Below are 21,562 nucleotides of genomic sequence, written 5' to 3'. Positions count from 1 at the left end.
TTCCCACTTTGAGAGTGACCTTCCCGAAGGTCTTTAAAGAGCATGGGTGGGTGGCATGATCGCTGTGTCCTTTGGTCCGAAGAGTGTTAGAATCATCAATGTAGCAGGATGCTGCTTAAGAAGCAACTCAGTTCAACCCTCCCTCTACACCCACACACAGATAACACTGAGCTGATAATTACCATAAAAGAAATGCTTTCAAAGAATTGTTACAGGCCACAGAGGAGTTTCCTGCTTGGACAGCAGAGCCCAGGGGCAGCTGGTCAGGGAGCAGGAGTGAGAGTTCCAACCTCCCATCCTCCTGTCCCTGGCAACAGCCTGGTGACCTTGGGCCAGGCCCTTCCCCTCCCAGGCCTGGAGGTCTGGTGGCCCCACCACTGGCCACCCCTCTGAAACATCAGCAATCTGACGGACTAAAGCTGCTTCTCTCAGGCTCCTCTGGGCTTCAGGTTTGGGGCCCAGAAAACCTTGCTCCATTTAGCTCTCTCCCTCTTATTGATGCCACTATTTATTAAGGACTGATTAAATGCTCTCTAAATATAACTACATTTCATCTTTACCCAAAGTATTATTAGTTCCATTTTACAGCCAAATAAACTGAGTCTTCTCTGATGGCTCAGTGGTAAAGAATCTGCCTACCAATGCAGGAGATGTGGGTTTAATCCCAGGGTTGGATAGATCCCCTGAAGAAGGAAATGGCAATACACTCCAGTATTCTTGTTTGGTAAATCCCATGGACAGAGGAGCCTGGCGGGCAACAGTCCATGGGGTCACAAAAGAGTTGAACCGGACTTAACTAAACAACAGCAAGAAACTGAGGCTTAGCAAAATGGAATAGCTCGTTCCAGCCAGTGAGTAATGGATCTGGGTTAAAATCCAGACTCTGACTGGTGTACATGCTGTCTCTTGGCTCCGATTTATGAGGATGACATGCTGTTCCCCCTCTTCTGATTCCCAGGTGTCTCCTAACCTGCTCACCTGAAATAGCTCATTCATGTTCCTTGTCTGCCTGCAATGCAGGAGACCCAGGTTGGAGCCCTGGATTGGGGAGATCCCCTGGAGAAGGAAATGGCAACCCACTCCAGTGTTCTTGCCTGGAGAATCCCATGGACAGAGGAACCTGGTGGGCTACAGTCCATGGGGTCACAAAGAGCTGGGCACAACTGAGCAACTAACACTTCACTTCATAGCAACATGGAGTTGGTATCATTGTCACAGTTGTCCAGGAGAGGAAACAGAGGGTCAGAGAGGTAACTTTTGAGACAGTAGAGGCCTGGGGGTGCTCATTTCAGGTTTCTGAGTTTCTAAGTCCAGGCTTTGCAATTGCACTCATGGGCCTCTGGGGGCAAATATACAGCTTACAGAGTTTCGTGCCAACCTTGAGCCAGTGGAAAGTCTTCAGGCTCTGTGAACCTGGCTCTCAGGAGACCAGCCCCCACTGAGTGCTGGCAGAGCCTGGCCTGGCTGACCCTCTCCTGGGTCCCTGACGCCAGTGTGTCTGCAGAGATGCTCCCACGTGTCAGAGGGAAGACAGCAAATTGATCGGGCTGATCTGGCACCCTAGGCCAAAGGGACTTGCGATGACAGAGGCTGGGCGTCGGATAGGCAGGTCCTGGGCGGTCCTCCCACTGGTGTCCCACCATCCAGCCTGGAAATCTGCTGGTGTTTATTCCAAATGTTAGGCAACAAAGCCCCACCAAGGTCGACTTTGGACTCAGCTGTGGGAGGTGGCCGTGTGGCTCAGGAGGGTCTGTCTACTATCTGCTAATTACACAGAGAGAGATAGGACTTGGAACCCAGGCAGAGAGGGAGAGATAAAACACAACTTCCCCTAGATCCTGCAGGCCAGGGGGGAAGAGCTTTCTGGAATCAGGGGCCTGGGCCTTTCTTAACCTCCCTCTCTATCTCCAGACCATCAGCAGGGCTTGTCGGTTTCTAGCTCTGAAATCTGCCTGCCTCGCTGCATTTTCCTTGCTATCATCCCAGTGGAAGCCTCTTTTTCCTGGACTCTGCTTATCCTGCCCCTGAGAGCCATTCGACATACATAAGTATATTCTGAAATAATCCCCTTCGATCACAAACATGGGCAGGACCCTCCCTTGCCTAAGGACACCATTGCTGCCCACTGGCTCGGTAAAACCTAACTGTGATTACACGATAACCCATGAGGCTGCCAGCTCTGTCTGGCTCTCACCAGCCGCACCTGACCAGCTCTGCCTCCCAGGACACACGTCTTGTTTTTCAGTTCCTAACACAGAAGCCCTGTCCCAGTCCTGGGCCCTTGTACACTCCACCCTCCCTCCTGGAAACCTTTCCCCGCCTCTTTCACTAACGCCACCTGCTCTCTGGGTCCAGGCTTCCACTTATCCTGATGGCACCCTGTCCACACCTGGCCATACCCTCACCACTGCTATTCTCTATAAGGGCTCCTTTGACTGTTTCTCTCATGGCTCCACCAGTTACAGAAGTGAAATTACATATGCGTGTGCTGCGGGCTTCTTTTGTCCAAGCCTTTCCCCCACTAGAACCTGTGCTTGCAAGAAAGGACCTCCATCTCTACTGGTCCCGCCATGATGTGTTCAGTCAAGAGGTGGTGCTCCAGCACTCCTGTGGAATGAATGGATGAGTGGATGGATGACTGGACTCGGGCTCCTTCTCTGTAATTCAGAGGTGTTAGAACATGTGCTGGCCACCGAGTCATGGAAGTGAGCCAGTCTGGGCATCCAGGGCTGAGCCCTGGCATTCCTGGGGCTAACTTGCCAGCTGACCTTGAATAACTTCCGCACTGAAGCTAAGCTTCAGTTTCCTTTCTCTTTCTTTTCTAATACTTTATTGAGGTCAGACTGACCTGCCAAAGGCTGTACATATTTACTGTACACAATTTGATGAGTTTGGAGAGCAGGGAAGTACACACCTGTGAAATCATCACTGCCATCCACCACTTCCCGAAGTTCCCTCCCACCCCCTTTATTCTTTAAGCTGTGGTTTCTTGATCTGTCAATAGGATGTCGGCCCAGAGGAGCAGTTTCCCTTTTATTGTTGTGTTTCATGCGCAAAGCCTTATCTTTAGAAAAACTGAAAATTCCACTCACTGTATGTCTACATTTTCTTACTTAGCAAATGGCCAAATGACCACTCTGGGTGGCAACCTCCTGGCAGGCCAGCCTTATCTTAGGGAAACAGATTGTATTCGATCATTTTTCCTGATTTCTGAAGGTGAAACATTCCAGGCACAGAAAACAATAGAAGCTATGGTTTGTCCAGCATGTTCCGGGGACCAGACGTTGTGTCCCCACCACTTAGTTCAGGGTTTCTCAGGACTATTGGCACTTCGAGCCAGGTCGTTCAGTGGGGGCTGTCCTGTGTAGCGTAGAGTATTCACAGTATCCCTGGCCTGTCCTCTCCTCCTGGAAGCCAACAGCAGCACCCAGTCCAGTTATGACAACTAAAAATGCCTCCAGATGAAGCAGTGCCCAAGAGGCAAATCACACTTGGGTGAGAATCACCACTTTATTTAATCTTCAGGCCCTGGCTTCCTCCCTCCCCACCACTGTCCTGCTCACTCTGGGACACCTCCAGAGTTTTTAAGCCCTCCAAATGCCATAACTCCAGAGGCCATTCCCCCACTCCCCCACCACCACCCTAAGCCCCACAGGTCCTCGGTCCACACTGCCTGTACTTACTTTGTCCGGTGATGAGTGTGCACACAGCAGAGGCGACTGTCCGTAGGGCTTGGTAGAGAACTGGCTGGACTAGAGCCAGGTTCTGTCACTAACCAAGCAGAGCCCTGACTCTGCCTCTCCCCTGGCCCCGCCCCTTCTGGGGCTCCTCCCCTTCCCTGGCCCCTCCCTGTCCAGTCGTTTGCAGGGCTGAGCTCTGACCAGGATCAGCCCCTCACTGCCCTGAAAACCCTACACCAGCCACCAACTGCTATGGCACAAACACCCCAGGTGGACCAGGCTGGACAGGTGACCAGCTGTCCAGACACAAAGAAAGACACCCTTCCAAACCCTCTTTAGCTTCGTTTCCTGCAGCCAATTTGCTGCAAATCTGGGGAAATGAGAGCCCAAGCTCTATGCAGGCTGTGCACTTACGAGGTTCATGGACCCCTACAGCCAGCTCCTGGTGGAAATTAGATGTATCAAGAGGGTCTTTGCCTGGAGAATCCCATGGACAGAGAAGCCTCCATGGGATCACAAGAGTCAGACATGACTTAGCAACTAAACCACCACCACCACCACCACCACCACCACCACCACCACCACCACCACCACAGTGGCTGAGATGAGGGATCACTGTCTCCACCCCTCTTATTGTACCAGTAACTGAACTGAGGCTCAGAGAGATGAAGGGACTTTTTAGAGATGTGCATCAGTTAGGGACAGAGTGGGGCTGACTGCTCAGGCCACCAGCTTCAAGGCCACTGTATTTTGCAAAGCAAAAGTCTGTCCCCAGGATTTCTGTGGGCTCAGTTGAACTGTTCTTTTCTACCTTGACATTGGGGCTTCAAAACTCAGCCCCACTCTTTCAAGACTGTTTCCAAGTGGTGGGGTGTTGGCTCAACCTTTGTTTCATTGCCAATGTCCTCATGCCTGGGGCTTCCAAATAACTGGGGTGTACAGTGTGTGGCCATGACCCAGAAGGCTGTGTGAGTAAATGTGGGGTGTGCAGTTGGTAGAGGAAACAGAGGGTCGGGTATTACCCAGAGAACGTGACCTTGCTGCTCAGCAAACAGGGTCCCTCTAGAACCTCTGAGACATCTGCTTTCTCGCCCCATAATTTTGGACCCAGTTTTGGCCCTTTATCTAGTTTAGTACTTCCAGCCACCTTGCAAAGGGGATAATACTGAGCTTTGCCTCAATCTAGAGACAAGCACAGTCACTACTGGGCATCAGGTGCTTGGCGTGTGCTCACGACCTTCGCCATGCACTGGAAGATGGGTGCTGGAACCCCTAAGGAATCAGTGAGAAGATGGAAGTAGAGAGAGGGTAGGTGATCAGCCCAACAGCACACGGCTGCTAGGGAGAGGCCTTAACAAGGGGAGACTAGGTCTCATTTGTTCACGCTCTGTTTTCCATCCATCGTGCCACGTGATGTAAGAAAGAGTCATAACCAAGAGCTTCCCAAACTATGCTTTCTAGGAAGGAAATCAGTGTTTGTTACCTTTTGAGTGTCTTTTGCAAGAACAAAGTCCCACACAAGGAGATCAAACCAGTCAATCCTAAAGGAAATCAGTTCTGAATATTCATTGGAAGGACTGATGCTGCAGCTGAAGCTCCAATACTTTGGCCACCTGATGTGAAGAGCCAACTCATTGGAAAAGACCCTGATGCTGGGAAAGACTGAAGGCAGGAGGAGAGGGGACAACAGATGATGAGATGGTTGGACGGCATCACAGACTCAATGGGCGTGTATTTGAGCAAACTCTGGGAGACAGTGGAGGACAGAGAAGCCTGGCAGGCTGCAGTCCATGGAGTGGCAAAGAGTTAGACACAACTTAGCAACTGAAGATGGAGAAGGCAATGGCACCCCCACTCCAGTACTCTTGCCTGGAAAATCCCATGGACGGAGGAGCCTGGTAGGCTGCAGTCCATGGGGTTGCTAACAGTTGGACACGACTGAGCAACTTCACTTTGACTTTTCACTTTCATGCATTGGAGAAGGAAATGGCAACCCACTCCAGTGTTCTTGCCTAGAGAATCCCAGGGATGGGGGAGCCTGGAGGGCTGCCATCTATGGGGTCACACAGAGTCGGACACTACTGAAGCGACTTAGCAGCAGCAGCAACCGAAGATGTGTGTAGTATGGATAACAACAGCTTCCCAAAGATATCCATGTCCTAACACCCAGAACCTGTGACAGTGACCTGATAGAACAAAAGGGACTTTGATTGATCTTGAAACGGGATTGGGGAGTACTGTTATGGATTCCCCAGGTGAGTCCTAAGTGTTATCATAAGAGCCCTTCTTTATAAGGGAGAGAAGCAGAATCGGGGGGAAAGAGAGAGCAGAGTCAGAGGAGGCAAGGGAATCAGTGTTTGTTACCTTTTGAGAGTCTCTTGGAAGGAGACATGACCAGGGAAGCAGGAGGAAATAAACAATGGGATGTGGGGCATTGGGCCAAGGAACTCCAGAAGCACACCCTGCTGACACGACATCTTGATGTTGGCCCAGGAAGACCCATTTTGAACTTCTGACCTCCAGAGCCATAAGAGAATAAACTTGTGTTGCTTTACCCTGCCCAGTTGGTCCTAATTGGTTACGGCAGCGATGGGAGACTAGTGTAATACCTTAAAACGGGTTTCTGATGAAAGATGGGGCTAAACGAGATGCTGAAAAGACTTCTCCAGCCCGTGTGTATGTCTGTGGAGGCACCCCACGTACCATGTCCCAGGCTTACAGTCTAGGGACTAGCTTGAGAATCTGGGGAACAGGGCAAGCCCTGACTCCCCATTGCCACTCAGGTTCTGAAGGAAGGGGGGCTGGGGACGGGAACACTTGAAAGAGAAAGTTCTGAGGGTGTCTCAGGGCACAGATTAGTCTGCTCTACCAAAACAAAAGACTACAGATGGAGGGGCTCACACAAAAGAAACATGTTTCTCAGTTCTGGCAGCTGGAAGTCTGAGACCAAGGTGATGTTCAGGTTCGTTTCTAGTGAGATCTGTCTTCCTGGCTTGTAGATGGCACCTCCTTGCTGAGTCCTAACACAGTCCCTCTCTGTGCCTGTGTGGGGACAGAGAAAGAGGGAGAGAGAGAAGAAGCAAGCTCTGGTGTCTCTTCCTCTAATAAGCACACTTAGTGCTATGAGATGAGGATCCCGTCTTTATGACCTCACCGAACTTTAATTACTTCCCTGAAGGCCCATTCACTGGGGGTTCAGGCTTCTATATACAAACTTTTGGAGGACACAATTCAGTCCACAACAACTGAGATAGTAGGATGAGTCAGTGGCCAGGATATGGGGATTTTAAGGACTGAGTAAGTCATGCTAGATTTATTTTTCCATTGACATCCAGAGCAAAGAAGAGTACTATTCCCAATAGGTGAGTTTCACCCTGGGCAGAACTGAGTTCTGTCACCCCCAAGTGAGTGTGACAACGTGGAACAGAAATGTCTTTCAATGGGGGCTCTTATTATTCCACCTTCTTGGTCCCCATGGCTGTCAGCCTGCTTTACCTGCTCAGGCCACCTGCCAGCTCTTGCGGGGAGGTGGAGTTGTGACCCTGCTCTAGGGGAGAGTTGTGATAAGAGATAAAATGAAATAACAGTAGTGAGCATTTGTGGAACAACAAAGCTAGGTGCTTTAGATACAGTGACTCATCCAGAGTCTACTCATGCGTTAGGTGCCTCATCTCCATTTCACAGGCGAGGGAACTGAGGCACAGACGGGGGACCCAAGTCCCGCATCGGGTCAGAGGTTCAAGCACATCTCCCCAAAATTGAAGACTTAACCATCAGCATTTCAGGAGGTGACCTGATTTGGAAATAGGGTCATTGCTGATGTAATTAGTTCGGGTGAAGTCATTCGGAATGAGGCTGGGCCTTTAATCCAGTATGGCTGACGTCCTTGTAAAAGGGGGAAATCTGGGAAGAGACCCCCACACAGGGAGAACACCATGTGAAGACGAAGCGGAGATCTACAAGCCAAGGAAAAATGGCCAGGGAATCCCCAGAAGCCAGGGGAGAGGCCGGGACAGATGCCCCCTCCGAGCCTCAGAAGGAACCAACTCCACCATTCTGCCATCACCTTGATCATGGCATACTGGCCTCCAGAAGGGTGAAATAATACACTTCTGTTGTTAAACCACTCAGCTGTGGTCCTTTGTTAGAGCAAAATTAGTACACTAACCAACTCGTGTACTCCGTCATGGGTCAAGTGCAGGTTCAAGCACAGGCATTCTGCCTCCAAAGTCCAGCTCTGTGCTCAGATGCTCGTGGCCTCTTGGTAACTCCCTGAAAGCACTTGTCACTGTGCCTTGCTCGCTGCAGATGCTCAGGGCTTGGAAACCATTAGGCTTAGATCTGCTCTGGCTCAGAGAAGGACACTTCGCCTTCCCAGGCAGCCAGGGATGGAACAGACACTCTCCTGCCCTTCACATGTCCACACATTCACAGGCTCCATCAGAGCTGGGGGTTCCCAGGCCTGGATCTTCCACGGATCCCATGTCCATCTGCTCCCTACCTTTATAGACGCTGCGGGATTATGTACCCACTTACAGGTGCGGAAAGTGAAATCTGGAGAGGTAAGAGCTTGTCCTCGGTGCGGGTAACAGAGACGCTGGGAATGCAGACTTTCTGTCCCAGCCCAAATTTCAAGTGCCTCTTCTCCCATTGAGGAAATCCCCCTGGCTTCCTGGCTAGTGGCCAGTCCACTGTTTGTTGAAGGAGAGAATGAATAACCTAATGAACCCACGATGTTTCTCTCCACACTTGCTTATGAGGGCGGGGCAATTCATCCATCCACTGGCATCCGGGTCCCCCAAGCTCCACCACGACACTCATGACACTCCCTTGCCTCCCTCCGCTCTCCAATTGCAAAGTGAAGAAAGACTGTGCCTTTCCTGCCAGAGGAGAATGACAGAAATCACCAGCATACCCCACCTCCCGACACTGAACTCCATGCCCACAGTGTGCCTCCCAAGTAGCAAAACAAGGGTCACACACAGCCCTGTAGATCTTTTTAATTTTTTTTAATGCTCCAAAGGACATTTTGAAATCTGAGAAGCTGGACTAAATATTTACCCAATCAATTCCTGGGGTGTGTCGGGGGGTGGTGATACAGAACAAATAACATGGGGACCTTGCTCAGGGTACAGCCTCTTCCATCCATTCATTCAGTCACGAACCATTGGTTGGGCCTGAGTCACGTGCCAGACCAGATGATCAGCACTGGGGTCAGGTACTAAGGTGAGTGAAGGGAATGCAATGTGAATAGGGTCCTCCCTCTGAGATGTTCCGTCTAGGAGGGGCCAGGGTTGACCCAGTGGGAGGCAGAGATTAATGTCAGCCAGCCATGTTTAATAGTAGGAAGACCGTCTTCCTTAGGGACAGCAGGAGGCACTTGTTGGAAATCCTAATAGATTCTCAGAGATGGGGAAGGGAGCATTCTGGGTGATAGGGATCTGAAGGGACAGAAGCCCAAAGGTGGGAAGCTATGGGTAGCCTGGGAAGACATCAGACTTTCCATGAGTGCAGTCACTGGGTGAGTGAAGGCAAGAGAGGAGTCGAGGGCGGGAGAGGCAGGCAGGGACAAGATTGGGATGGGGGCCTTGACTACAGTTGGAAGAATATGAACTTTATCCTGGAGGCAATAGGGAGCCATTGAGTGCTTTTGAGCAGAGGAGGGAATGAGATGAGCTTAATCAGAACAAGAAGGCATCACTCTCAAGGGGACTGCACCCCTCTCCTCCCCTTCCTCACACCAGAGCTTCTCTTCCTCACCTCACTCCAGCAGTGTCATCGCCATGGTAACCCCAGGCCTGCATTTCTTCCAGGCTTGTCTGGGACTCAAATCCACCCACCCCCTGCTGCTGTAGGGGCAGACAGGGAAGTGAGTCAGCCTGCGCTTAACTATCTCTTGCCTGGCTGTTGAAAAATAGAATCCAACATCCCAGCAGGTGCAGGGGGAAATGGACCAATTAAACCAGGGTTGGCAAGAAAAGAGTGAGGTCCTCGGGGCCTTGGAGGACTTGGTGCTGAGCCCTGGCAGGCTCCTGACCTTGTAGCCCAGAGCTGGTGTGGTTAGCGCTGGGCTGGCATTGCTGAGATATTTCCTCCTATAGGATCTTCTCTCTGTCGGTGACACCTGAGGCCATCAGCTGTGTTACAGAGAAAATGGGGGAGACCCCAGAATCTTCCGCTCCTCAGTTTGTTCCCCATGGCTTTTTCCGTCAAAAAAGTTGTCTGTTTCCTGCTCCAGATACTGGCTTCCTAGCTTCCTGACATGATTCTATTCTGCCATCGTGGCATTATTTGGGCCAAGGACCAGGACCAAGTCACACAGTCCCTGGAATATTTTGATTCTTGAATAATTGTCAGCTCTGTAGATGGTGCTCAGTCTACTTTTCCTTGTCACCAATGTAAACTCTGATTTTGTGGCTGTGAAACCTCCTGCTGCCTCTGACACTCACCTTCAAAACAGACAAATGAACAAAACCCACTAGACCTTGCATTTGCTGGAAATTACTGAGGTTTAGGACAAACACAGCCAGGTCCTGTCAGCCTGCCTCCTCCCATGGGAGGGGGAGAGGTTTATTCTCACAGACTCTGAGTGGTCCCTCCTCAGAGGCTTCACCCCACAAACTCAAAGACGGTCCGAGCTGGGCCACCTGTTGTTATTCAGTTGCTAAGTCGTGTCTGACTCTTTGTAATCCCATGGACTGCAGCACGCCAGGCTCCCCTGTCCTTCACTATCTCCCTGAGTTTACTCAAACTCATGTCCATCAAGTCAGTGATGCCATCCAGCCATCTCATCCTCTGTCGTCCCCTTCTCCTCCTGCCTTCAGTCTTTCCCAGGGTCAGGATCTTTTCCAATGAGTCATCTCTACACATCAGGTGGACAAAGTATTGAAGTTTCAGCTTCAGCACCAGTCCTTCCAATGAATATTCAGGGCTGATTTCCTTTAGGATTGACTGGTTTGATCTCCTTGCTGTCCAGGGAACTCTCAAGCGTCTTCTCCAGCACCACAGTTCAACAGCATCAACTCTTCAGCACTCAGACTTCTTTATAGTCCAACTTTTACATCCAACCATAACTGAAAAACCATAGCTTTAACTAGATGGACCTTTGTCAGCAAAGTGATGTCTCTGCTTTTTAATACTGGGCCAGCTAACATTACCGAGGTGGGGACACTGAAGTCCAGAGGGGGAAGGACCACAAAAGTCTCAGAGCACCTCGATGGCACAGCAGGGATGGGAAGATAGGCCTCTAGACTCCTACATCTCACACTTCTCCTTGTGAAGCTCAGTCCGTGGCCATGGCAATCTGCTCTGAGAGGGATACTGGCCACATCCCCGTGACCACAGGTGGGGCAGGGCCTGAGCTCCCTTGCAATAGCTTGCCTCCCTGAGCCTCCATCTCCAGTCTCGGTAGCAGATGCCTTGGTGGACACTCTCCCTGCCAAGGCCTTCTGAACCCTGGCTCTGAAACGGCACCTGCCCTGTCCACTGGCTGCCCACACCACGACTGCCTACCACACACACACACACACCTCGTGAACTTACTGAAATTTGGAACATCTCACCACTGCGTCCTGGACCAGGTGTGCCAGGGGACCACAGGCAAACCCCAGAGGGATAGGAAAGGGATGCATTGATTGAGTATCCACTATATGGGAAGCGCTGAGCCAGGCTCCCCGTAGCCATCATTTTGTTTAATCTGTATAACTACCCTGGGCGGTGCGGCTGGTGGTGGACATTTCTCCCACTTTCCAGGGTAGACCTGCTCAAAGAGGTTAGATGGTCTGTCTGGGGTGACACAGCCCTGAGGAGCTGGGTGTCCAGTCCACACCCTTCAGATACCACCCGCATCCTTCACCAACAACTTCTGCCCCAGATCCTCAGCATCTTCTGTATCCTCCACTCCAAGCCCAGAGCTGCTCATGCCTCTCCCTCCAGGCTACGTCCTCCTGCTTGTAACAGACAAGCCAGCCCTGGGAGGGCTATGGTTTTGTGGGGTTGACCACTTTTCCCAGAAAGAAGATGCTCTGGGCATTGGTGGAAAAGATCACAAGGAAGAACTGGTTAAACCAAAGGGCTTAGCAATTGTCCCGGGGGCCAAAAGGTGGCAAAACTGCCGGGGCCACTGCAGCCTGGGTGCCAACTTCACCCACCTCCAGGATGGCCTTGCGGAAACTCTGAAAGGGAAATGGCTAGTGTTAGCGCCGAGAGAGCGTGTGTATGTTAGTCGCTCAGCTGTGTCCAACACTTTGCGAGCCCATGGACTGTAGCCTGCCAGGCTCCCTCTGTCCATGGGACTTTCCAGACAAGAACACTGGAGTGGGTAGCCATGCCCTCCTCCAGGGGATCTTCCTGACCCAGGGCATTGTAGGCAGCTTCTTTACCATCTGAGCCACCAGAGAGCATGAGTCAGGGCTTAGGGAAGCCTGGAGAGACCAGAAACCACTGAAGACCAAAGCCATTTGTTGAGAAAACACAGCAGGAATTTCTGCACCGTGGGGAGGGTCATTGAGCTAAAGATCCCTTATTTATACAATGGTGATTGTGATCATTTATTGAGCACACACTGTGTGCCTACACTCTTTTAATTTTCTTAACCATCCTATGATGTCAATGTCTTATGTCTGTTTTACAGATGAGGAAGGTAAATCCAGAGGCTGGGTAACATTGCAGACGGCTGACCGTGGAGTCAAAGGAGGGTCATAAGATGCAGAACTTCTAATGTTATAAGAGGCGGAACTGAAACTTGAACTCTCAAGCCCAAGACTCTACCCTCTAGCACAACTTTATCTTACATAACTGAGGTCACAGGTCCCTTTTTTTCACCTAGAAATGGGTGAAACAACCCAGCCTCGTCTGCGTCCTTCCTCTGTTTCGGTCTCTGCATTTGTCACTCTTGTTGCCACCATCTGTGACTTGACTGGGACAGCTCTCTGAGGGCAGGGGCCTGGTGGCCCCTGGATTCCCAGCATCGAGCACCACACCCAGCACATGGTGGGTTACTTCTTGGCTCCCTATGCCCAGGGATTATTGAGTAAAACTCGGGCTCTGAGACTTCACATGGTGGCCGGGAGAGCACCCAGCACCCAGCACCTTCCAAGAGGTAGAAGTTCCCCTCCAAGGTCTCCAAGGGTTGATACCCATGGATGACTTACCTTGGACACCCGCAGGTTTAGCTGTTACGTGATGCCAGACAAGTCAGCCCGCTGCAAGAACGGGTCTGTGATGCCCAGCTTGGGCAAAATCTGATCTAATCTATAGGCGCCAGAAATGGAGAACTTGGGGAGATACAACTTGAGCTTCCCATAAAAATGGCTGAAAGAGGCAGTGGGTTAAAACACTGGACTCTTGAACTAGCCAGGGGTCCCATCTAGGCTGGGGTCTTCTCAAGGGCACTGGCTCCCTACCCTCACTTCATCAGAGTTCTGTGCCATGCCCTTAGTGAGTGCTCCCAGTGACTTAAAGCCAGGCTCCTTTGACTCCGGGGTCAGCCATCTGCAAGGTCTCCTTCCTTTGGCAGCTCTTCTAAACAGAGGTGGTTTTCTGCACACGTGTCAGGAGATACAGGTCTCCTCATGCGGCAGTTTTGCCTTTGTCTCTGATGGGGCCAAAATCAGTCCTGAATATTCATTAGAAGGTCTGATGCTGAAGCTGAAACTCCAGTACTTTGGCCACCTGATGCGAAGAGCTAACTCATTGGAAAAGACCCTGATGCTGGGAAAGATTGAAGGCAGGAAGAGGAGGGGATGACAGAGAATGAGGTGGTTAGATGGCATCAATGACTCGATGGACATGGGTGTGAGCAGGCTCCAGGAATTGGTGATGGACAGGGAGGTCTGGTGTGCTGCAGTCTATGGAACCGCAAACAGCTGGACACAACCGAGCAACTGAACTGATGGGGCCCCATGGTTTTCACTTGTTTGCAACCGGTGATTTCTTTGGATAGAATTCCTCTACCACATGAGTTGTGTGAATTGCCCACCCCCATATGGCCTTGACCTGAGGTCCTTTTCTCAAGTGTGTTTGAAGACTTTTCCTCCTCATAGCCTCAGGGTGATGTGAAAGCTTCCTTGGTACTTGCTGGTGTGGGTGGGTGTGGTTTTGCTAAATACCTCTATAGCATAATGGTCAGCATCTTGACCAGAAATCTACTCATTCATTGCACAAGGTGGACCCTCAGAGAGCTGGTGTCTCTTCACCCCGGACTTGTGCAGTACAAGTTGTTGTTGTTTAGTCGTGTCCGACTCTTATGCGACCCCATGGACTGCAGCCCACCAGGCTCCTCCGTCCATGGGATTTCCCAGGCAAGGATCCTGGAGTGGGTAGTATAAGGGCTACATCTAAACCCAGGATTCCTAACTCCTAGTCTGGTTCTCTCTTCACTAATGAGGGCAAAATTTAGATACAGTATTGGCAATCCTTATTTAAGGAAACCCATGGAAAGTCGGAGAAGGCCCTGGCACCCCACTCCAGTACTCTTGCCTGGAAAATCCCGTCGATGGAGGAGCCTGGTGGGCTGCAGTCCATGGGGTCACTAACAGTCGGACACGACTGAGCGCCTTCACTTTCACTTTCCACTTTCATGCATTGGAGAAGGAAATGGCAACCCACTCCAGTGTTCTTGCCTGGAGAATCCCAGGGACGGGGGAGCCTGGTGGGCTGCCGTCTCTGGTGTCGCACAGAGTCAGACACGACTGAAGCGACTAAGCAGCAGCATGGAAAGTCTTGGAGAAAGTAAGACTTCTTCCAAAATTTGGTGATCCCCCTGCCAATTTGGGGCACTGGCTCTGGTTGGAAGGGTTCACAGTGAAGACACAGCCTGCACCATGCCCTGATGGATTACCTCTTCCGGAGCCAGTTGCTCCATCTTGTTGGCATCTTGGGAGTCAAAACCTCTTCCACCTGCTCCATCTTCCCTTGGTTAGGAAGGATAAAGAGGGTTGTTGTGTTTCCTTGGCAATCCGTCCACAGCACCAAGCAGGGCAAGTACCTGTCGTGAAGATACCAGTGGTGCTGGGTATCCTGTGGCATCATAGGCACCTTGACTGTGGTGTCCTCATCAACATAGAAGTTGTGGGGAGCAGTCAAGGAAGGGATGAATGGTTTCTCCCACAGAGCTGGAGGGAAGAAGGGAAGAGGGTAGCAGGCATTTGTGGACAAATAAGCCCATCCTCCATCCAAGAAACACACCCCCCCAACCATCACTCCAGACCCTTACCTTACCATCCCATCAGTTCAACACCAGACCTGCCTGGGGCATGGACCTGGGGGTTCAGAAAGATTCTAAAGTAAGAGACCCAAGAGGATACCCAGCAAGATCTTTTCATGTCTTCACCAGTTACTTGAAATTGTTGGACTTCATTTTGTCCACCTGGTGTTCGTGTAGTGGTAGCTCATTGTGCTTCAGACATGCCCTTTCTCAGTTTAAAGTAAGATCGAGTACTCTTCTGTGTTTATGGATCAACTGGTGGCGCTGGTGGTAAAGAACCCCCTGCCAATGCAGGTAGATGTAAGAGATACGGGTTCGATCCCTGGATCAGGAAGATGCCCTGGAGGAGGGCGTGGCAACCCACTCCAGTATTCTTGCCTGGAGAATCCCATGGACAGAGGAGCCTGGCAGGCTACAGTCCATAGGGCTGCACAGGGTCAGACATGACTAAAGTGACTTAGCACGAGCACACGGAAGTTTTTTATTAGTTTTGGTAGCGGGTTGTTTGTTTGATTTTGGCTCAGTGCCAGGCGACGTTTTTGACCGGTATTTCTATAGGGCTGTTTCTTAGTGATTTGCAGCTCTCTGAACACTAGTTGTTGATCAATTCTGTATGTTGTCAGTGAGCTTTCTTCCTCCCTGGCTTGTCTTCTCACTTTCATAATGGTGTGCTTTGGTGACTGAAATTCTCCACTGTAATGCAGCGAGCATATCAGTTTTTTCCTTTATGGTTAGATCTCTGTGTCCTACCCAGGGACATTTTCCCACCTCCAGGTCCTGAAGATACTTCCCTCCATCATCTACAAGCTTTGCTCTTACCTTTTGCATTTAGGGCTTTACGTCACCTGGAATGAATGCTTATTATCAGTAGGAGGGAGGCGTACAAAATCATTTTTCCCCCCATGAGGGTACTGTCCCTACACCACTTAAAAAAAAAAAATCTATCCTTTTTCTCAACATTCTATCATGCAGGTTTTTTCAAATATCAGATGTTTGTATATCCAACGGGCCACTTCTGGGTTCTATTCCAGCCTTTCTATTCTGTCCCCTTGGTCTACATGTACCACACAGTCTAAATTAATATAGATTTATAACTGGTCTTGCTCCCCAGCAGGCAGGTTCTCCCTTTTTAGCTATTCTTGGCCCTTTGCTCTCTCGCATACATTTTAGAATCAGCTTGTTAACTGGCACCAAAAATAATCTTTTAAAAAGCTGTTAGGAGGGACTTCCCTAGTAGTCCACTGGTTAAGAATCCATCAGCCAATGCAGGGAACACAGATTCAATCTGTAGTCCAGGAAGATCCCATGTGCTATAGAGCAGCTCAGCCCATGGGTCACAACTACTGAGCCCTCGCATACTACCATCCATGCTCAGCAACAGAGAGAAGCCTGCACACCACAGCCAGAGAGTAACCCTCACCTACGGCAACTAAAGGAAGCCTGTGCACAGCAGTGACGACCCAGTGCAGCCAAAAATAAACAAAAATTTCCCCCCAAAACTGTTGGGATTACATTAAAAAATTTAGATCAATTGCTGGGGGGCTGACATCTTTAGCGCATTAAGTCTCCCTATTCATAAATTCAGTATACTATTTTTGTTTGTTTGTTTGCCCACTTCAGTATCTCTCAATATAATTTTATCTAGAAAGATGCTGCACATCTTTGGTTTGTTTTCTTCTAGGTACTTTTCATTTTTAAAGATAAACCACAGTCATTCCACTCTTCACACCATGTGACCTAGATTGAGGGCTTGAGGCTACATTTATATCCCCAAGGTGACAGGCAAATGTGTCAGAGGGCAGGCTATTTCTCTTCTATTTCTGGAGAGCCTTTTGCTTGTGCCACGAGCACTAACCCAATTGGAAAGAAGGTTACAGGAAGAGAGCACCAAAAACTTCATTATTTCTGGCCAGAGATTTGGGTGTGGTGAGAGTGTATATTATACCTGTAAATTATATTATTTTTTCCAGTTGAATGGAGTTAATAGAATATTGTACAGCCACTAAAATGAGATCTAAATAAATTTTTCAAGAGCGTAAAACTACACACACACATGAGTGCATGTGAAAACTGATAACATCTGAATAAAGTTTGTTTATTTTTATAAATAAAATAAAATTTTATAAATAAATTCCTGGTTTGCAACTGTATACAATTATGTAAGATGTTCCCTGGGTGGCTCAGTGGTAAAGAATCTGCCTGCAATGCAGAAGATGTGGGTTCAACACCTGGATCGGGAACATCCCCTGGAGAAGGGAATGGCAACCCACTCTAGTATTCTTGCCTGGGAAATTCCATGGACAGAGGAGGCAGACATGTCTAATGCTCTTTGCGTGGGATCGCAAAGAGTCAGACACAGCTGAGCAACTAAACAACAGCAGCAAATGTAAGACATTATCCAGGGGAACCTGAGTGAAAGGTACATGGGACCTCTCCACACAACTCTGCAACTTCCTGTGAATTTATAGTTATTGCAGAATTTATTTTTTTTTCCTGTTTGGTACTCTCTGGGTTTCTTGGACTTGGGTGATTATTTCCTTCCCCATTTTAGGGAAGTTTTCCACTATTATCTCCTCAAGTATTTTCTCATGGTCTTTCTTTTTGTCTTCTTCTTCTGGAACCCCTATGATTCGAATGTTGTAGCGTTTAATATTGTCCTGGAGGTCTCTGAGATTGTCCTCATTTCTTTTAATTCGTTTTTCTTTTATCCTCTCTGATTCATTTATTTCTACCATTCTATCTTCTAATTCACTAATCCTGTCTTCTGCCTCTGTTATTCTACTATTTGTTGCCTCCAGAGTGTTTTTAATTTCATTTATTGCATTATTCATTATATATTGACTCTTTTTATTTCTTCTAGGTCCTTGTTAAACCTTTCTTGCATCTTCTCAATCCTTGTCTCCAGGCTATTTATCTGTGATTCCATTTTAGTTTCAAGATTTTGGATCAATTTCACTATCATTATTCGGAATTCTTTATCAGATAGATTCCCTATCTCTTCCTCTTTTGTTTGGTTTGGTGGGCATTTATCCTGTTCCTTTATCTGCTGAGTATTCCTCTGTCTCTTCATCTTGTTTAAATTGCTGATTTGGGGGTGTCCTTTCTGTATTCTGGCAGTTTGTGGAGTTCTCTTTATTGTGGCGTTTCCTCACTGTGTGTGGGTTTGTACAGGTGGCTTGTCAAGGTTTCCTGGTTAGGGAAGCTTGTGTCGGTGTTCTGGTGGGTGGAGCTGTATTTCTTCTCTCTGGAGTGCAATGAAATGTCCAGTAATGAGTTATGAGATGTCTATAGTTTTGGGGTGACTTTGGGCAGCCTGTATCTTGAAGCTCAGGGCTGTGTTCCTTTGTTGCTGGAGAATTTGCTTGGTATGTCTTGCCCTGGAACTTATTGGCCCTTGTGTGGTGCTTGGTTTCAGTGTCGGTATGGAGGCATTTGATGAGCTCCTGTCAATGAATGTTCCTTGGAGTCAGGAGTTCCCTGGAGTCAGGGTTTGGACTTAAGTCTCCTGCTTCCGATTATAGGTCTTATTTTTACAGTAGTTTCAAAACTTCTCCTTCTATACAACACCATTGATAAAACATCTACATTAAAGATGATAAGTTTCTCTACAGTGAGGGTCACTCAGAGAGGTTCAGAGGGTTACATGGAGAAGAGAAGAGGGAGGAGGGAGTTAGAGGTGACCCAAATGAGATGAGGTGAATCAACAGTGGAGAGAGTGGGCTAGCCAGTAGTCACTTCCTTATGTGCACTCCACAACTGGACCACTCAGAGATGTTCACGGGGTTATACAGAGAAGAGAAGAAGGAGGAAGGCAACAGAGGTGGCCAGAAGGATAAAAGGGGGGAATGAAAAGGAGGGAGACAGATCCAGCCAGTAATCAGTTCCCTAAGTGTTCTCCACCGTCTGGAATACACAGAAATTCACAGAGTTGGGTAGAGTAGAGAGGGTTAGGGAGGAGACACAGGCGACCTGGTGGAGAAAAGGAGGGTCAAAGGGAGAGGGAGTCAAGAATCACAGTGAAAAATGGGTCCTGAAGATTGGGTCCTTAAAGGTACAAAATTGGTAACAAATACATAAAAGCAAAAATTAAAAATCTAGAGTAGAGTTTGGAATTTCAAAAAAACGACATTAAAGAAAAGAAGAAGGAAAAGAAAGATCTCACAACAAACAAAAAAACAAGGTCCTGAAAATTATAAAGAAAGTACAGGTACAAAATTGATAACTAATACATAAAAGCAAAAATTAAAAATCTAGAGTAGAGTTTGGAATTTCAAAAATACGACATTAAAGAAAAGAAGAAGGAAAAGAAAGAGAGAAAAAAACAAAAACAAAAACAAACAAGGTCATGAAAATTATAAAGAAAGTACAGGTACAAAATTGATAACTAATACCAGAAAGCAAAATTAAAAATCTAGAGTAGAGTTTGGAATTTCAAAAATACAATGTTAAAAAAAAAAAAAAAAAAAAAAAAAAAGAGAGAAAACAAACAAACAAATACGAACAATGTCACAAAATTATAAAGAAAATACAGGTACAAAATTGATATCAAATACCAAAAAGCATAAATTAAAAATCTAGAGTAAAGTTTGGAATTTCAGATATACAATGTTATATAAAAGAAGAAGAGAAAGAAACAGAGAAGAAGAAAAGAAAAAAAAAAAAAAAAAAAAAGTCACAGAAATTATATAAAAAAACTATAGGTACAAAATTGATAACATATACCAAAAAGCGAAAAATTAAAAATCTAGAGTAGAGTTTGGAATTTCAAAAATACGATGTTAAAGAAAAGAAGAAAAAAAAAAAAACAAAACAAAAAAAAAAACCAAGGTCAAAAAATTATAAAATATATATATATGAAGTTTGCTGAAGAAGAAAAAAAATAGGGTCTTTTTTTTTTTTGCAAAGTAATAGGTTATAAAAGTGAAAATTAAAGGAACAATAGAGGACTTAAAAAAATTTTTTTTTAATTAAAAAAAAAAGAAAGAATGATCGTAAAAATAATAAAAATATATCTAGGACTTTTTCTTTTTTTTTTTTTTTTTTTTGTGGGTGTTGTGGGTTCAGTTCATTTTTGGCTAGTTACTTGGTCAGATTTATATTTCTCAAGATCTATAGGCCCCTTCCTATGTAGTCCGTAGTAACCACACGGTTTTGATCTATTGCCTGTAGCTTCCAAGGCGTTTCCCTCTGTTATATCTTCTTCTGTTTGCTAGTCTCTTCAGTATCTGGTTTCCGCCCTGACTCAAAGGGCACGGTGGAGGACACTTTTTTTTTTTTTTTTTTTTTTGGTTTACTTGTTCAGTCGCGCTGTGGGGAGGGAGGGAGGGATGCTGCAAACAAATAACACTGGCGTGGGCTCGCAGTGCCTCAGCCACCCTGGGTCTGCCCCCGCTCACAGTGCGTGTAGCCTCCCTGTCCACACTGCTCGGACTCTAGGTTGTTCCGCCGGGAACAATCCGAGGCTGGCCCTGGGCTGCATGCACCTCCCAGGTCCAAGCCGCTCAGGTTCAGGCACTCGGGTAGTCCTCAGAGGCGCAGACTCAGTTGGGCCTGCGTTTTGTGCTCTTCCCAGGTCCGAGCGCCAATTTGCTCTTCCCAGGCGAGCGCCAATGCTGCGACTTATCGCCTCCCCGCCACTCAGTTATCTGGATGTAAAACCGGCGCACCTTCTCAGGCAGATGTTGACCGTCCAGACCCCCAAGAGGTTTTAGTTAGCAAAGAAGCCTGCTTACAATTTTATAGATAATGTCTCTCTGGGGCTGCGATTGCCCCCTTCCGGCTCTGGCTGCCTGTCACCGGAGGGGGAAGGTCTGCAGCCGGCTATCTCTGTTCAGTCCTTTGTTTCGTGCGCGGGCCTGGCGGTCTTAGGTTAGGGCTGGCTTTTCGCGTGGTAGGTATCCCACAGTCTGGTTTGCTAGCCCAAATTATTTCGCTCAGATAGCGCTCAGGGTATTCAGGCCAGATTCTTACTCTCAGCGATGCAGCCCACGCCGCGCCTCCCTGCCCAGCCCCGGTTTGCTAATGGCGGATGCAGGCGTCTGCGCTGCTTCTCTGCTGGGGGAGTTACTGTAGGGCTCGCAATCTGCGAGTTTTAAATTTATTTATTTTTTTCTCCCTGTTATGTTGCCCTCTGTGCTTCCAAAGTTCGGCACAGATTCGGCAGTGAGAAGGTTTCCTGATGTTTGGAAACTTCTCTCTTTTTAAGATTCCCTTCCCGGGACGGAACTCCGTCCCTCCCTCTTTTGTCTCTTTTTTTTTTTTTTTTTATATTTTTTCCTACCTCCTTTCGAAGAGTTGGGTTGCTTTTCTGGGTGCCTGATGTCCTCTGCCGGCATTCAGAAGTTGTTTTGTGGAATTTACTCGACATTTAAATGCTCTTTTGCTGAATTTGTGGGGGAGAAAGTGTTCTCCCCGTCCTACTCCTCCGCCATCTTGGCTCCTCCCAGAATTTTTTTTTTTTTTAAATTTTCTATGGTGTGTAAAAATCCTACACGTACTTTTTTTTTTTAATTTTCAATGGTGTGTAAAAATTCTACGTGTAAAAATTCTACATGTAAAATGCAAGCAATGACCAGTGTGGCTGAATTGTTAATCTGGGGCTGTTTCCCAGAATGTGTTTCCTGTAGATTCAAGGTGGTCACAGCAGGAGACTGGGAGTCAGATGTGAAACAGCCAT

General features: G+C 48.0%; 1 protein-coding gene across 2 annotated transcripts in view; it reads right to left on the bottom strand.

The window, feature by feature from the left end:
* The window catches only part of SERPINA5 (serpin family A member 5), a 30,577-nt gene extending 9,260 nt beyond the window's left edge, over positions 1 to 21,317 (bottom strand). The window contains exons 1-2 of one of the 2 annotated variants that reach the window (XM_070357896.1): positions 21,167 to 21,317; positions 14,521 to 14,794 (exon numbers count right to left, since the gene is read on the bottom strand). In XM_070357896.1, coding sequence (XP_070213997.1) covers positions 14,521 to 14,544 — 24 coding nt within the window. In that variant the 5' untranslated portion in view covers positions 14,545 to 14,794; positions 21,167 to 21,317. Of the gene's footprint in view, positions 1 to 3,683; positions 3,824 to 14,520; positions 14,795 to 21,166 lie in introns of those variants that run through there. The other variant, XM_005896211.3, reaches the window with a different exon arrangement.
* Positions 21,318 to 21,562: the final 245 nt, after the last annotated feature.

The sequence above is a fragment of the Bos mutus genome, chromosome 21, assembly GCF_027580195.1.
Source record: "Bos mutus isolate GX-2022 chromosome 21, NWIPB_WYAK_1.1, whole genome shotgun sequence".
Classification (NCBI taxonomy): domain Eukaryota; kingdom Metazoa; phylum Chordata; class Mammalia; order Artiodactyla; family Bovidae; genus Bos; species Bos mutus.
Note: the sequence above shows the minus strand (reverse complement) of the source record. Positions and strands in the feature narration are given on the sequence as shown.